The sequence below is a fragment of the Triticum urartu genome, chromosome 2A (assembly GCF_056163025.1).
Source record: "Triticum urartu cultivar PI428250 chromosome 2A, HENAU_Tu73, whole genome shotgun sequence".
Taxonomy (NCBI): Eukaryota; Viridiplantae; Streptophyta; class Magnoliopsida; order Poales; family Poaceae; genus Triticum; species Triticum urartu.
The window spans coordinates 755,745,502-755,762,409 of NC_141874.1; the positions used below are offsets into that span (position 1 = coordinate 755,745,502).

Consider the following 16,908-nt stretch of genomic DNA (forward strand, 5'->3'; position numbering starts at 1 on the left):
TGCTATGAGAAGGTGCGGGAGCTGGTGCAGGAGAAAGTGCGGGGGTAGGTGCTGGTGCAATGCTAGTCGGGCTGCTCCTGAAGAAGTTGGAAAGGGGAAAGTCCGCTACCTCTTTATTTGGATTTTGCCTGCTCCAATTGACGATAGCCAGAACCAACACACCATACGAAGCTGCCATTTCCTATTTTGCGGCAGCTATCGCTGCTATGACTGTCTCGGTTGATTTCTTATCAACCGCAATCGCAACCTTCTTGTCGATGTTTTATTTAGTTAACCTCCATCTTTCCTTTCTCTCCTCCGTGGTCTCACGGTAATATTTCTTCCAAGTGGCGCCGTCTCTGACGTCGTGCACGCGTCCATACGATGGTCGAGTGTCCACCGTGAGTCCTTTCAATATGTTCAAGGCCGGACTGAATGGGGTGTCCCACTTGGGCCTCGCCAACGCCTCAGATAGCGAGTCGCTTTCGGCAGCAATCCTGTGCTTCTCTTTCTGCAGTATAATTGATCATAAGCTAAAATTACTAGCAGTCTCATGAACTTCGTCGTGATCATGTCCGTCTCAAAAACCTTCTTGACTGGGTCCCAATGATATCGTGCCCACATGATATCACGCTCCTGCAGGACAGTGAACTCCGCCAAGGGGTCTGGGATGCCCAGACTTTCGCGTTCCGCATCCTCCTTGGCCCATATGGACCTCTTCCCCGCGTAACCACGGCTTCCGAGGTGGTGGCACCCCATGTTCCTCTCTTGGAGCCCCTTCATGTACTCCAACTTTTCATTGCCAGTATCAGCAAAGCAAGCCACCTTGAATATTTCAAACTGCTCTTCCGTAATTGTCGGATTATCCTTTACAATCTCGGAATAGGGTTCCTTTTTGTCGATGATCCTTGGTTTCACCCTTACTTTCCAGGCGGACAACGTGTCGCTAAACTTGCCCATGGCGCGTTTGTTTATCTTCTTCATTGCTGGGTCTTTATCTGGAACAGTATATTTGATTTGATCCCGGTGTGGGAACAAGAATACCTGGTGCGGCTTAGTTAGGAGGGACTGCTTCATATCTGGTATCTTGCTTAGTTTCTCATCGTTGATGGTGGCGGTTGCCCGTAGGATGCAGCCTATTTGATTGTCGTAGCACGTGCACGCTTCCGCAGGCTCTTTTGGCTCAAACTTGTCGTCGTCCACCTCCGTGACCACTACTCTATTAGTGATGAGCTGGTTTGGGCGACATTGCCTCTTTGGTTTCGGTTCTATACCGGCTTCTCCAGTCTCGGTGCTGGTTTGGGTCTCAGCGCCAGTCTCGGCACCGGTCTTGATGTTGGTCTCAGTCTCGGATTTGACAGGTGGGCCCTACAACAACCGTTTCTCGTCGAGAAGGTTCAAATAAGCGTCTGCCGCCTCGTAGACGTTGCAATCACCAGAACCATGTCCGTCATCATTGTTAGCCATGTTTCCTATGATTAAATCTAGTCAATTAATTCTAGACCTAATAAAATGAATAATGACATAAAAAAGGCCTTGCAGGATGTTGACTCATTCCCGGTGCGGCAAATCCCAGGCACTCGATATCTCCTACTTTGTAGCACCAGTCATGCCGAAATTCACAGAAAAATTCAGCATGACCTTTGCTAAAAAGTGAACAAATCGGGGACCTGAAATTTGCGGGAACGGAAATGAATCAATATTCCGGCAAAGCATAGGCCATTCGGCTTCATTCCCTGGAAACAACAAAAGGCCACTTCGGCACAATCGAACCACGTCAATGTTGCATATAACATCAGCAAACACTATTGAGTAATTTGCATATAACATGACCACTTCAATGAAAAGATATAATGAACAATAATGTAATATGCAAATGAACATCAATGACATATATCATATAACATCAATCTTATTTTTCATTTACATAGCAACAATTACTTTAACCAAGTTTTCTAAAAGAAAAACAATTCTGTTTTTTGCTTATAGCTAAATGCCATAGCTACTATTTTTTTATTTATAGCTAAATACTTTTGTTTTTTGTCTAAAGCTAAAAGTCTAGGAAGGGATCATCTTTAAGTAAAACTTGCCTAAATTCTTTTCCTTGAAAAATAGTGGTCTTTTCAAAAACCAAAAACCTTTACAAAATGATCTCACTAAACACTTCTCTGCCTAGGATAAAACCCAAATTCCTCTCTCCCTCTCTCTCTCCCTCTCTCTCTCACACACACACACAGACATTATTTTCTCAAACCCTTCTCTGCCTAGGACAGAACCCAATTAAATTGCAAAGAAACTCCATTTTCCCTAACCCTTCTGACCTCACCAATGTTTTAAATAGCTGGCTATAGCGCTATAGCCCGCTATATAGCCTTTTCACTAGGGTGCCGATAAACGGTCCCATGTACAAATAGCCCGCTATAGCGTGCTATAGCCTGCTATAGCTGATTTTGAGGTCCGCCGCTATTTGGCAATAGCCCGCTATTTAAAACATTGGACCTCACCAAAATTTCTATAGTCCGAATAATTCAAATTTCATTTGAATGAAATTTGGACAAGATTCAGGTCCATAGTCCAAATATTTTTTGCTCTAAACCCTACTGCCCTAGTTAAACCTACTGCCCTAACTAATTTTTTTGTTCTAAACTAAATTTTTCCTCTAACCTGGCCAATCTAGTTAACATAGATTGTTAACCTAATGAACCTAATCAACCTAGCTAGTTAACCTAGTTAGTTAACCTAGATAATTAACCTAATTAAACTAGTTAACCTAGCTAGTTCTCTGTCAAAGCCCTAACTAAATTTTTGCACTAACCTAGATAATTAACGTAATTAAACTAGTTAACCTACCTAGCTAGTTCTCTGTCCAATGTTTGTGCTAAGCATGGGAGAGAGAGAGGATGGGGCTTACAGAGGATGGCTCTGGTGGTGGCGAGGGAGGCGGGGGCGTCTCCTGTGACGGCGAGGGAGGCAGTGGTGGTGAGCGAGGTAGGGGCGTCGAGGACGGCTCCAGTGTCGTTGATGAGGCGCCGCGGCTCCGGTGGCATTGGGGGCGGCTCCGGTTGCTCCGGGGGCGTCGACGTCGGCAGGAGACGGCGGCGAAGTGGGATGACGACAAGTGGGGAGACAGTGGCGAAGTGGGGCGAGGGATTTGAGGGAGAATTGGGGGAAGAGAAACTGTGCTGGGGTTAAGTCAAACACAGCGGTAGCGCTGGTAGGCAAAAAGCACTATACTAAGTTAGCTATAGCGCTCACAAAAAACCGCTACTGCTATAGCTATTTATTTTCCCTTTTCTTTTCTTTTTTCCTTTCCCTTTCCATAGCAGGGGCCTACAAAACGCATTGTTGTTATATTATCTACATCGCCTGTTCTGAACGGATGCTACTGCTATGCCTTTCTTCTTTATTTTTTTCTTTTATTTTTTAAATAATTTTTCCTTTCTCCTTTTTCTATTTCTTTCATTTTCATTTACTTTTCTATTTGTTTTTCATTTCATTTTATTTTCATTAGCAGTAGCGCTTTTCTCAGAAAACGTGCTGCTACAATTGTATTAGCGGTAGCACTGTTTTCTCAAAATCGCTACTACTATTCATAGCCTACCGGCTTAGTAGTGGGAATTTTAGTAGTAGCGCTTTTATCTGTAGAAGCGCTACTGCTACAACCATAGCTGTAGCGCGGTTCATGTGCACGCGCTACGGGTAACTAGCAGTAGCGCTTTCTTTTAACAAGTGCTACTCGTACGATTCTGTGTATAAGGTTTTCCCTAGTAGTGTCAGCGGGGCCCTCCTGCTTGAGGCATGAGGGCCAGCGGGGGGCTCCTGCTTGAGGCATGAGAGCGGATTCGAGATGGGGGGTGTTGCGATAGTTCACGGTCACAAGATCTATAGTGGCAGTGTCGTCAGTGAGGTTGAGAGGGGCCCGGCAGCTCGGTTACACAATGGCGGCGACTTGCTGGATGAGAGAGGTCAGGATGGGCTATCTGTCGTGCAGAATAGAGGCTGTTTGGTTTTAGGCCTAGCATTGTCACACTTTATCACATAATTTTTCCAACCTTGCCTAAGCTTAGTTCATAAAAATGAGAGCCACAAGTTGGCATGTCTAAGGGAATTTTGCCATATTTTTTTGTGTGTATGTCATGTGGGGCTTAAGTGTGGTTTGCTTATAGTGTGGATTGAACCAAACACTCCTCTAAATTAGTCAACGAGAAATCTATCCACCAGTCGACTGGTGGTTTGCAACAAATCCGCATGACGCGATAGCCGTTCGATCCGCATCCAACGCCCCGCGTCGTCCCTGTTGCGCGCAGCGCGCGTGGCGCTAGCCGTTACGCCTGTGCTCAGTCGATGACTGGTGGGCCCGTTCGAAACCGCCCGTCTCGCCCAATGCGCACGATCCCCACTCGCCCCCTCTCCCTTCTCACCTGCATCTATTTCTTCCTCCTCTGCTGCTGCGGTTTCCATTCCAGTCCCCTCTCGCTCCCCCTCCCCCTCGTCCGCGACGGTTCCTGGTGGTGGCGCGTTCCGGTTCGCGGCGGACGGCGTCTGAATCTGCGGTGAGGAATGCATTCCCCACCTATGTTTCCTTCCTGTTTTGCTCTGCCGCCGGTCCGCCATTGATTTAGGGTGGACGGAGCCTTTGAATCCAGTGGTTTGTTGTTCCCATTAGGTTAGATTAAGGCCGGCTTCTAGTTTCTGAGTTGGCGTTGAGCAGCGCATCCCCCCTCCCCCCACCCACACACCCGCCCCGCTCTGTTTTTCTTGTTGCTCCGCCTTCATGCTTCGCCGTTGATTTTTGGTGCTCGGATCCTTTGATCCTGGCCGTTGTTGTTGCTATTAGGTTAGATTAGGTCGCCTTCTATTTCCAGTTCAATATGGCCCGGACATCTCGTTTAATTTGTGGTAAGCGTGGGTGTGGATAGGTGTTAGTGGTGGCAAGCGTGGTCGGTTCTAATAAGGATTTTGGTCTGGTGTTAGTGTTGTGGATGTGGATGTTTAGGACATCCAATAGTGTTTGGTGTTTATGGATTTCAAGTTGTGCATCAGTGGCTGAGTATTTGAAAAGTAACCCTAAGTTTTTTCACATAATGTTGTTTTATGTTGGTTTTTGTTTGATGCGGTGTGTCTATTGATTAGGCTTTGTGGTGCTCCAATTAGCATGTTTACAATGCTTGATTTTCTTGTGATGTCTTGTTATGTTCAAATACCATGATGTTTATATTGAACTTGCCAATGACATTTGCACTTAAATTACCAGATGCTAAATCACTGCTATTTATCGGTGGTGTCTTGTTATTGTTAAATTATCATGATGATTGTATTACACTTACCACTATCATGTTACTGTAGTTATCAGTAGTTTACAATGCTTGATTTTCTTGTGATCTCTTGTTATGTTCAAATATCATGATGTTTATATTGAACTTGCCAATGACATTGCACTCAAATTACCAGATGCCGAAACACTACTATTTATCGGTGGTGTCTTTGTTTTGGTTAAATTATCATGATGATTGTATTACACTTACCACTGTCATGTTACTGTAGTTACCAGTAGTTTTCTAGTCTAACTACATGCAGCACAATGCTCATTTCTCATTCATTTGTCTGGTTGTTTTATTAATGAACATGTATGAATGCTATTTTTATCAGTGGTAATTTGGTTGTAACTTGCCAATTGCATTGTGCCTCAATTATCAGTCACACATGCTTTTGTATACATGTGTCATCTGTTTTAATTTTTTTAGCAGGTGTGATGAATCAATTGCAGTTTGCTTGTTTTCTTTTATCAGCTGTATTATTGCTTTGTCAAACACCAGTTTTATAAATGTTGCAGTTAAATGTGTTATCAGTGTTTCAAAGTCATCTAATGGTTTCATTCACTTTCTTTTTTTTCCTATGTGTCAGGGAGACAATGCCGAGGAAGCGCAAAGGAGCTGGTGACGGAATCAATGAGGTTCCTTCGAAAAAGGCGAAACGCCCTCCTCCGCGGAACGGAGCCTCACCCAGTTCGCTTCTTCTAGCATGCAAGGACATGAAAGATGACAGGAAGGCTGCCATTGATGATATGGATTTAACTAGCCTTCAGAATATCCAGTGTGACCATCTATTCAACAATCTCAGTGTGTGGCTTGCCGATCTCTACGAACCCAATTCGCGTGAGGTGGTCATACCAGGCCGAGGCAGGCTTCCGGTCAATGAGGAATATGTGCATCGTGTTATGGGCGTGCCGCGTGGAGGGAAGGATGTCCCTTACAACCTCCCTACTGAAGCTGATATTGAGTTAGGGCTTGAGTTGTTTGGCGAGCTTGGATATGCCCCTAAAATGACTGATCTCGTTGATCTCCTAAAGGGTTCTGAAAATTCTGATCATACTTTCAAGCGTATGTGGCTTCTGCTTGTGGGGAATACAGTCATTGCCCCTACCACCTCCAACAAAATTAGCCCCCGATGGTATGCTGTGCTGGTAAGTTTTTTTGTAATCATGTCATTTTCTTTCTTGTGTGCCTGATAACTTTACTATATGTCAGTGTGGTAACTTTCATATTTTTTTGTGGTGCATTCGGTGAACTTCAGTTTCTTTTTGTTTTTTAACTTGCAGCGGGACATCGATGGTATTAAAAACCTCAATTGGTCCAAATTTATTGTTGATGAACTACACAAGGCGCTGCTGAAACGCAAGCCTACCAGGGGTTGCCTTCTCTTCTACAATGTAAGTGACGATGCTTTCCTCTTACCTTCTCTTCTGTCATTTGTCATTTCTTTGTCATATTGTCTGATTTTCGTTTGTGTTTACCATGACGCTTGTATTTTTCTTGTTAGCTACTGTACATTCATGCGATTGATCTTTCTGGACTTGGCATCGTATTGCCTGATGGTCCTTTTCCCATCAATGTCTGGACAAAGAAGCTGATAACTCTTGTCCTCAACAAGGATGCTCAGGCTGACAAAGTTTCTTTCGGGAAACTACCGGTAATCTATATCTATGTTTTTCAGTTCACACACTGCTTTGCAACTGCATTTTCTTTTCATTGTTTTTTGTTGTTACTTATCTGACATGTCGCTACATTTTTTCCAGTTGAAGCCTGAGTTTGGCATGAATTTCTGTCTGTTTGGTGGTCTGGAAGGTCTTGACAAGTTTATGCGTGTTCATACTGCGCCAAGCTGCAGTCAGGAGGTGAGCATGTAACCTAGTTTCTTGATTTTTTTCTGCTGTTTTATGATCTTTCATTGGCTGAAAACTTATTTGTTGCACTAAATGTGGTGACCCTCTTTTGATGCCAACTTGAGACTCTTTACTAATTTGTTTGTTTCCAATGTGTCATATCCTCTATAAAGGATAATAATTATGATGCAACCATGTGATAATTCTTAGTGTAATGCCTTGATAACTTTGTTGCATTCCTGTGATAACTTGATATCATGATAATTTTGGTTGCATTTCTTGTTATGATTCTTAGATAACTTAATTTTTTTTGCTGATATCTAACTGTGTTGTTTTAGCTTTCTCGTATATTGATCTTCATTTTCATGGTGACTCAATTTTTGCTAAATCATGAATACATTCATTTCTTTACTGCAACGACACCACACATTTGTTTTTGGTATTGTTCTTTTGTGTTTGCTTTTTTATTAACTCACTATAACTTTTGTTGCATTTTGGTGATAACTTACTAGTTATTTCTATTTTTTTGTATTTTTATGCTGAACATAAATTTGCCAAATCAACTCAAATAGTTGCTTGGTTCACGTCCGCCATGGCTGTCATCATAGGCAATCGTGTGCAATCATTCACTGCTTTAGATGATGAGGGCCATTCAGATGCATCCCGTCAGCTAGACGCTGGATTGAACGTTCTCTCTTCTGCCGCCCGTACAACGTCAAGGACAACGCGCTCATCGCAAGGCAGGCGGCCAGGAAGCCCTGGAAAGAATGTTGCTGAAGATTCTGATAGTGATGACGAGTATCACGGAGGCAATGATTCTGATTCTGACGCTGACTCCGATGATGATGATGATGATGATATGGACTATCGAGTTGTTCGTCGTCGCAGTAAAGATCCTTTTGTTGCTTCGGGAAGTGGTACCGTGGATGTAGATACGGGCAGCGGTCCAGCTGATGATGACACCACACATCTAGATGGTGCAACTGTCAAAGCTCATGATGGCACAGGAGCAGATGTTGAAGACACGTCTGTCCGCCCTGTCGATGATAACCTCAATGAGTCTCAGATCATACTCACTGGCACATCCCATGCAGCATCCGTCGAATCAGGTGATGGAGAGCTTAGCCAGCAAGGTCTAACAAATACGCAAGCTGAGGCGGCCACTGAATCTTCTGTCAAGCGGTGTGGTACTCAGCTTGTGAAAAATTTGGCTTATCAGAGGCGCAAGAAACTGAGGCTGCCATCACCCTCCCAATCGGCTTCACCAACTGTGCCATCACCCCCCCGTCCAACTTCACCAGTTGTGCCTCCCAGCCCATCGCAAAGGCCGTCTTCACCAATTGCACTGTCAGCATCTGAGATTCATTTAGATGTGAAGAAAGTTGTGGTCCAGGAGCTTGGTATACCTGTGGCTAAAAAGGGAACCGGTGTATCCGTCCCACTACCCACCGTGCGGAAGGAGGCCCCACGCAGGTGAATGATTATTTCTATGGTCTTTTTTATCAATTATGTGCCTGAAACAACATGGTAAACACAGTTGTTTGAGTAAGGTAGTTTGGGTAATTTCATGCCGGTAATTAACTTGCTTTTTTTCCTTTGCAGGGCACCCGACAAACAATCTGTTGCTGCTAAGGATTCAGGGATTGAACCAGTGAAAAGGTATTCACATTCTTACTTTCGTTTATGTTCAGTAGTTCTTTTCTGATTTTCTATACTGTTCTCATGTGCATTGAAACTATATTTTTGTTTTACACATACCAGCAAGATGGTTATTTTGTTATTGTTGTCTGATAACTTATTTTGATGAACATTGATAACTCAACTTTGCCCCCCTGATAATTTAGAGTTACTAATCTTTATAGGTGTATGTGCTTGTAACATTTGGTTATTTTTTTCATTCAATGCACCTATGTGACAAGTTGCTGCTGCAAAGGGTTCACCAAGTGTATCAGGAAAAAGGTGTTCACATACCTTTCTAGTTTGCAGTTATTCAAAACTAATTGCTGGTTTTTTCATTCATATCATTTGATAACTTTATATTTATAGTCCTTGATAACTCTGTAATTTTTTCCCTAGATGCTACTTATACATGAAGTATGTGACATCTTTTTTTGTTTGAAACATGTGGTAACTTAGGTTTGACAACATGTGTAATCTCACTACTACCCTTGTGTACCCATTTTTTCAGTCGTTCAAAAGATAAAACTACTGTGAAAAAGGTGAAATTCGCCAAGACCAGATCCTCTCCACGACTAAGGGCAACATTGTCGCAGACAATGTCATTGGAGGCAACAGAAGTTATCCATCTTCATGAATCACCCATGGCGTCATCTCCGTCTGAAAAAGCAGCAGGATCTAGCAAGGGCGCATCTGATGCTGTTGCAGCGACATCGGCTGGTGTTTCTGATGATGCTGTTTTTCAGCTTGCTGCAGCGGCAACTGTTACTGCTGTTGTTGAAGATATTGCCAGCGTGGCTGTGGCTGTTGAATGTGAAAATGAAGTCGTCCCAAATATAGTGCATGATGGAGGTGAAGGTATTTCTGTTAGCCATTGCCTTTGTTTTTTTGTTTCTTGTATTTTATGATGTTTTATGTTGACGATGTGTTGAATCTTTTTCCGCTGTAGCCGTTCGTGACACTGAGAAAGTTGTGGGAGGTACCCCAGTGAATATGCCTATTGATACGGCTACAGCTGGAGGTCAAGAGAATGATGCCCATAATCCTATTCGCACAGGTTGGTAACTTAACTTTCTTATGTTGATAACTTGTCTGTTTAATCCTTGATAACTCAAGTTAATGTTCTGCCACTAACAAATACAATGTTCTCTACATGTTTTCCTGATGCATTTTTTCCTTATTTGTGTGTTACTTGTGGTGTTTGAAGCAGTAGGTGACCCTACGTTGGAGTCGAGCACCCCTGGAGCTGGAGAATACGATGGTAATTTTACGCCACCCAGCTGCTCAATTGGGCTTGATGCCATCTTTGGTGCGAGTCCACAAGTGCCACCATCTACTGAAGCAACTCCAACGGCTCAAGCTGCACTAGCATTGGCTCAAGTACCACCTGCAGCACCACAAGCATCGGCGGCGGTGCCATCTGTTCAAGTACCATCCGCAGCACCAGAAGCACCTGCGGCGGCGCCATCTGCTCAAGTACCACCTGCAGCACCAGAAGCACCTGCGGCGGTGCCGTCGGCTCAAGTACCATCTGTAGCATCAGAAGCACCTCCGACGGTGCCATCGGCTCAAGTACCACCTGCAGCACCAGCTACTGGCCCTGTCACCGTTCTAGGGCTCGCATCTCCTGTTGATGCTGGCTCGAAGGGCAAGGCAGTGGTGAAAGTTACCAAGGCGCAACCGGTTGCTTGGGCTCCGCCACCCAACTCTGGTAAGTGAAGACCTTGTGTCTTCGCGTTTATGCAGCGAGAGTGATGGATTGAGATATGTCAGCGTACATCGTATTGTTTGTGCCTTGGTGTGCTCTTTTTATTTATGTGTTTGGAATGGATGAATGTAATACTACTTTCTATGCTTTTGTGTGATGTAATTGAACAGCTCTGCTTTCAGTACCCGAATATATAATTCTGTTGTGCCCGCTACAATTTTTTGTGCGATGCTAGCATAGACGATAACCCCATCCTCTTTCCCCCTGGTAACTTTGTCAGTTCCGAAAGCCGATGTTATCCGTTACTGACTTTTAGTAGGCGCGTGATACGTACATCTCCTATCATTGCCTATTTATTTTCCTTAATCGATTGTCATGCTTACAAAACAATACTGCACTTTTAGTAGCAGGTGTGTACTGTTATTCTGATAAGTCTATATGACACTATTTTGGTAACTCAAATGTTCAAATCCTGACAATTTACGAACCATTGACACCATAACTCCAGCCACATATGCATTCTTTACCAATTATGGGCTATACAATTCTTTTTGGTCTTCTTTTTACATGTTATGATGATTTGTTGATATCACAGTTGTTCCTCATTGTGCACCAGTGATATCTAATTTGTTCCTTAAAATGCCCATACATGTGTGCTGGTAATCCACATTGAAATTACCTGGTACCTTCTATATTGTGTTCCTGATAACTTTGTGTATCTTGTCTCAATTTTCAATACTTGTTTTTTGCAAAAATTTATCTTGTTTATCACTACTGTTCATGTCCTCATCGCTCTTTTTTATTTAAGTAACACCGGAAGCTGGTCGTGTGCAAGTGTATGATGTTGAGATTGACGATGATGAGGTTCTCATGTGGTGGGAAGAATTTGAGCATGACAATCCAGCATTAAAAGGGAAATCTAATGTTCAAATAGGTGATTTCTTTTTCTGCTCCATGAACATTGCAACCCTTGCACAAACCCCTTCTTTGTTTTTCAACTATGGACCACCACTTGATAATCAAAACATGTGGCAGTTGATAAGCTTTGACCCATCACTTGATAATTCCTTGCCGCATCTACTGATAACTCATGCTTTTCATTTGTTTTTTTTTTGACTTTTTGTTTTAGTCATGTGCTTGTTACATTATACAGCTTAGTTATGTTTTTTCTGTTTTTACCAGACAACCCTCAAAGTCCAACATTTGTTACACCAGAGTTACCACCTCGCACAGAGCATTTAGTATGCAGTTCAACCCCTAAATCCTTTATTCAGAAAGTTAGGGTCACCCACCCGTCCAAATACCTGCTCCCGCCTTTTGCCACCCTCACACCGAGCGAGGAGGAAGAGTATGTTTACAATGAAGTTATCAAGCATACTACTGATTCCAACTCTAAGATTAAAGAGTATGTTTCCATCCTTTTTCTCATTTTTTAACATAAATCATTACTTGTGTGCCATTTTTTGAAATGTATTTTTTTCAATCTTTTTTTGTTTTTTTGTAGTGTTAGGGTTATCGACATTGATGGTAGGTGGGTCACCCTCAGTGAGCTTGTCGATTGTGTGAAGGGAGTTGGGCAACTATCAACCAGCATTGCCGAGTTACATGTTCGCATTCTCCAGTATAAGGAAACGCCAAACAGGCTCATCTTCCCTTGGCTGCTATCTGTGTATCTGTCGATAGGAGACTTCAAATCCAAGTGTGTATTGAAGTATTTTCGACGGGACAAGTCTTACATTTTTAGTCACCAGGATCAGGTATGTTATGTTTGCTGGATCTGGTAACTTTATAGTTAGTGTCTTGGTAACTTCCTGTTAATATCATGTAACTTACTGTTATCTGGGGATATTGTTTTGTTCTTCATGTCATGATAACCTCTTTCATGCACACTGGCAACTTTGACCTTTCCGCCCTGATAATTTCTTTTTCTAGTTGCCTTCCATGTGAATTTCATGACCATTTGTTATCTTGGTAATTTTGTTTCTTTTCCAACTCCTTCTATGCTTACTGCCTTTTAATTTTTTGCAGCTGCTATTCCCTGCTTTGCAAAAGTTGGGCCTCGGTCCAGATGACGGGCATTGGTATGTGTTGTCACTAAATCTTAGGGCAAAGCAGTTTGAAGTTCTAGATTCATTGCGTGAACAAGATAGTCCTTCTCTTCTCGAGCATGCGACAAGATACATGAACGCTATAAAGAAGGCTTGGTTGATAAATTACAAGGACTCGCATAAGCAGATTCAAGACTATGAACTTGTGTACATTGATGTGTTCAAACAGGATAATGGGTTAGTTGTGGATTATTCACTCTCTTTTTAACATCCCACTATATGTTTCTCATCCCTGTTTATTGACCTGGTCGCAAAACTCCAATTAAACTGATTTTGTGTTGTTTTTTTCATCACAAATGTTTCAGCATTGATTGCGGATTTTTTGCCTGCATGTACCTTGACGTGTGGGATGACAAAAATGTTCCAGCCTTAACTCAGGAACAAATTCCAGCTCTCTGAAAAATTATGACATTAAGGTGGTTAGATAATTATCAAAACAAATGCAAACAGTGGCGTTATCATCTGTTCGGCAGCGGGTGATGAGGTAATATTTTTTTACTACTGTGTGATAACTTCTACCAAAATGTGTTGATAACTTTTTTATATGAATCTGTCATCGACAATGCCATGGAGCAAAGGGTGATGAGGTGATATTTTTTTACTACTATGTGATAACTTCTACCAAAGTGTGTTGATAACTTTTTTATATGAATCTGTCATCGACAATGCCATGGAGCAAAGTGTTGACATGCTATTTTACTATAGTATACACAGTCCGAAGTCACTGACTATATGATAAATTCACTACTATGATTATATTTTGTTAATAAGCAATTTTTAGAAGTGCAAGCAGGCCTAATTTTTTGTTCATAAGTAATACGATGCAGTGCTGATAGCCTTCAAAAAACGTAGATATAAAAATATTGGATTTACAAATCCATGTCAATTTCATCATACATTGCTGGTAACTGGCATAATAGGGTACTGATAGCTTGCTTAAATTATAGATATACACTTTTTGCATTACAACGCAATTATAAATCCATGATACAATGCTGATAACTCGAATGTTATTGGGGCTTGTAGCTTGCACATTATGGTCCATGAAAAAATTGTAGCCACCATCTTTCCTTTTAATAGCACCTTCTTCATTTTTATCTTGCTAGGGGAGATTTGCATGTGCGTTTGTCATGTTCCAGACTCCCTCCCACATCACATTTCCTTTTTGGCTTGGGTTTTGCAATCTCAAAACCTGACTGCTTTCTTTTTGACTTTGGCCGCCCCTTTGTTGTAGTCTTGGGAGGGTCTAGTATCAACTTTGTGTTTGAGGACGGAGCTGCATCAGGATGCGGGGGCTGGATGACAAAAGCATGATTGTTTTTGCTAGCATGTATCATCACACACACACTTTCTTGCTGTGTGGCAGGGTTACCCTCTCGCTGCACATTAGTAGCACTTTCTTGTTGTGTGGCGGTGTTCTCCTGTCGCTACACATTAGTGGCACTTGTTTGCTGTGTGGCTGGTTTCTCTGGATGTCTTGCATGGGGGCGTTTTGGTGCTGCGTGACGGGGTTGTCTTCATTCATCCGCCCCACAGGTATCGAGCAGGGATCTGGCTGTCCTTGAAACGATCCTTTTGCTTCTCCCTTTTCCTTTCTTCCTTTTTTAAGTTGATTGTTCTTCAGGGTTTCAAGCTCCTCCTTGAAATTATACAGGTGTTTTCTTGCGAATCTGGTCCCGTCATCTGTTAGGCAAACGTCTTTGGCCGATGCCTTAAATTCTTTAAGAATTGACATGTATCGCATGACGCTTTTCCCCTCCTCTGGCATCGACTTCTTAACTGTTGGCTGTTCGAAATCAGGTTGAATAAGATCCTCCTCTGGATCCCAGGTCCACCTCTTTAGGATGTACTTTTCAGATATCTCGTATACCCCAATTTGGTCCATAACTCGTAGTACGTGCGTGCACAGTAGACTGTCACGATCAAACTTGCAGTAACTACACAAGTATGTCTCTTCAACCATGTTTGCTTGCACATGGTAGTCCCTATCTCCATATTTTGGTATTATCCCCCGCACTGAGCTGACCTTGAAAGTACCATCATCCAATGCGTCGCATCTGTATGCTGATTTCACCTTCATCTCCACCTGGAACTTGCAAAACAAGTTAGTGCGTACAGCCCCCGCACCTGCATCTCTAGCGGGTTCATCAAGTACATTTCGGTTTCTTTGTACACTGTTTCCAACTGCTCTTTTGACACGCTAGCCATCACCTTATCCTGTATCGCAGTGCACTGTTGCGCGAATTCGACCAGTGAGTTGTTTGGGTTGACATACTTCTTGAGCATAGAGTTAAAACCCTCGCTTCTTGCCGTGGTCTGCAAGAATGGGAAAAAATCGTGCATATAGTATACCGGGACCCAACACTTCCTATTCTCCCACAACCATTGGAAATGCTCGTTGTCGGTCTGGCCATATGCTTCCATCATCACCCACCACTTGTGCTCAAACTCCTCAACTGCATTCATAACATAAACATGGTAACATCAAGTATTTGAAGGATGGTAACATTGGTTCAAACATATTTGGTAACTAGGGAACACCACTGTAGTTGATAATTCTGTCACACACACCTGATTACTTTAGTTCAAGCATCATGGTAAGTACTTTGCACACAGGATAAGTTTTTTTTCCAAAGCGATTACCAATCTGTGTGTGCAGTAGAAGCATCATTTTTAACTAGCAACAAAAATATACTCATATCAATTAGCACTAGCTGGTGATTGAAAAGTTTTTGTTGTAAGTAGTGGGGTGAACAACTGAAATGTGTACATCAAACATGAACATGATAGGGGTAGTACAGAAAGCAATTAATGTAGGTAATTTTGCTATAATCCTCTGGTAACTTGTCACCTTGTTAGATGGTAACTGTTGTTATCATGCATCTAAACCCATTTTCTATGTGCCCATTTTTCTGTGTTTTAAGTTAGTGAGGGGTGGGAAGTAAAATACCAGCCAGGCTATTGTCAACACAATCCTTGAATGCATTGTTTAGTGGCTCATTGTCAGCCATTAGCTTCCCAAGCTTCTCTTGTGCTTTTTTCATTATATGCCAGCGGCAATTCCTATGTACTATCCTGATGAACACCTCATCAATAGCACTCCTCATTGCAAAATCTTGATCTGTTATTATGTTCTTTGGCGCAATTCCACCCATTGCATCAAGAATGCATTAAACAGCCACACAAAGCTACCAGATAGTTTGTTTCGAACAAACCCACAACCAAATTGGATTGACTGCCCATGGTTATTAATGCCAATGAAGGGAGCACATGGCAATTTTTACATGTTTGTCATGTATGTTGTGTCAAATGAGATGACATCATTGTATCTAGCATATGCCCTGCGCGACGCACCATCTATCCAGAATAAATTTTCCACTCTGTCCTCATCATCAAGCTTTATTCTCCAATAGAAATCTGGATCTTGTGCCTTCATATCTTGGAAGTACGAGACTGTGCTCCCCACATTAGCATTGCGGTACTCCATCCGGAATTTAGCTCGCTGGTTTGCGATGTCCTTTGTTGTATATGGTACATCTTTAGGATTCCCGTAGAACCATTGCATTAGTTGCATCTGTCTTGCTGTCTCTATGTTGCATCCGTGCAATATCTTCAAGAAGTCCTGCTCATCTTTTGGAATGTTCCTATGTGTTGATAGGAACTTTGTCAAGGACGGCTTTCTTATTAGAGGGTGGTTGTGGTCGTCGTTGAAGCATTTGACTCTCCACCATGCATCCGTGTGGGTGATGTAAAGGTGGGCCGGACATCCCGACCTCATAACCTTCCCTCCTTTCCTCTTCTTCGCGATGCCTTTTGGGTCCTGCACATCCTCTGTCTCCTCCTTGTTTGTTTTTGGCTTGCCGTATTTCCCACAAACCAAGAGGACTCTGCTTACAGTATTGTCTTTAATTGTTTTTCTGTATTCCAGTCTCATTCCAAACCCATGTCTCAGTGCATATTGCCTGTAGTGTTCATAAGCTTCCTCAAAAGTATCAAACTTCATCGTTTCATCAGGAGGTTTCGGTGTGGAGTATGCCTCGGTATTTTTGTCTCCCTGTTCAGCATTCTCTCCTCCTGTTTCAGGACTCGCCGACTCGCTGACTGAATGATCAAAGAAGCTTTCTCTCCCCCTATGCTGCTAGTAGTCGGTTCTTTGCTTGTCTCTCGAACCACCGGGTTGCTTCCAGATGTAGCACCTGTAATGTGATTGAAAGTTGTTAATTTGTGTTATATTTTCTGCACGCCAAAACTAGTGGTATCTTGTACTCCAGTTG

At 42.6% G+C, this 16,908-nt stretch overlaps 4 protein-coding genes across 4 annotated transcripts; 2 read left to right on the forward strand and 2 right to left on the reverse strand.

Moving 5' to 3' along the window:
- Positions 1-5,890: 5,890 nt before the first annotated feature.
- On the forward strand, positions 5,891-9,809 carry LOC147987854 (uncharacterized). The gene is made up of 8 exons (XM_087542524.1): positions 5,891-6,442; positions 6,578-6,688; positions 6,799-6,948; positions 7,055-7,153; positions 7,689-8,614; positions 8,744-8,800; positions 9,330-9,684; positions 9,768-9,809. The coding sequence occupies exons 1-8, from the start codon at positions 5,891-5,893 to the stop codon at positions 9,807-9,809; spliced, it is 2,292 nt and encodes a 763-aa protein (XP_087398650.1).
- Positions 9,810-9,811: 2 nt separating this feature from the next.
- On the forward strand, positions 9,812-10,537 carry LOC147987855 (uncharacterized). Its single transcript, XM_087540454.1, has 2 exons — positions 9,812-9,875; positions 10,029-10,537. The coding sequence occupies exons 1-2, from the start codon at positions 9,812-9,814 to the stop codon at positions 10,535-10,537; spliced, it is 573 nt and encodes a 190-aa protein (XP_087396580.1).
- A 3,433-nt stretch (positions 10,538-13,970) lies between these two features.
- On the reverse strand, positions 13,971-15,789 carry LOC147987856 (protein FAR-RED IMPAIRED RESPONSE 1-like). The gene is made up of 4 exons (XM_087542525.1): positions 15,585-15,789; positions 14,987-15,090; positions 14,762-14,866; positions 13,971-14,720 (listed from the first exon to the last, which is right to left on the reverse strand). The coding sequence occupies exons 1-4, from the start codon at positions 15,787-15,789 to the stop codon at positions 13,971-13,973; spliced, it is 1,164 nt and encodes a 387-aa protein (XP_087398651.1).
- A 125-nt stretch (positions 15,790-15,914) lies between these two features.
- On the reverse strand, positions 15,915-16,637 carry LOC147987857 (protein FAR1-RELATED SEQUENCE 5-like). The gene has a single exon (XM_087542526.1). It carries the CDS (start codon positions 16,635-16,637, stop codon positions 15,915-15,917), a length of 723 nt encoding a protein of 240 aa, XP_087398652.1.
- Between the last annotated feature and the right edge of the window lie 271 nt (positions 16,638-16,908).

Excerpts from the sequence above, each read along its gene's own strand:
- LOC147987854 (XM_087542524.1), top strand. The coding sequence starts at position 5,891 with ATGCCGAGGAAGCGCAAAGGAGCTGGTGACGGAATCAATGAGGTTCCT. Across the intron at positions 7,154-7,688 it reads CGCCAAGCTGCAGTCAGGAG|AAATTTGCCAAATCAACTCA; the intron begins GTGAGCATGTAA and ends TATGCTGAACAT. Across the intron at positions 8,801-9,329 it reads GGGATTGAACCAGTGAAAAG|TCGTTCAAAAGATAAAACTA; the intron begins GTATTCACATTC and ends CCATTTTTTCAG.
- LOC147987855 (XM_087540454.1), top strand. The coding sequence starts at position 9,812 with ATGCCTATTGATACGGCTACAGCTGGAGGTCAAGAGAATGATGCCCAT. Across the intron at positions 9,876-10,028 it reads CCATAATCCTATTCGCACAG|TAGGTGACCCTACGTTGGAG; the intron begins GTTGGTAACTTA and ends TGTTTGAAGCAG.
- LOC147987856 (XM_087542525.1), bottom strand. The coding sequence starts at position 15,789 with ATGGGTGGAATTGCGCCAAAGAACATAATAACAGATCAAGATTTTGCA. Across the intron at positions 15,091-15,584 it reads TGTTGACAATAGCCTGGCTG|TTGAGGAGTTTGAGCACAAG; the intron begins GTATTTTACTTC and ends TTATGAATGCAG. Across the intron at positions 14,721-14,761 it reads TGAACCCGCTAGAGATGCAG|GTGGAGATGAAGGTGAAATC; the intron begins GTGCGGGGGCTG and ends TGCAAGTTCCAG.
- LOC147987857 (XM_087542526.1), bottom strand. The coding sequence starts at position 16,637 with ATGAAGTTTGATACTTTTGAGGAAGCTTATGAACACTACAGGCAATAT.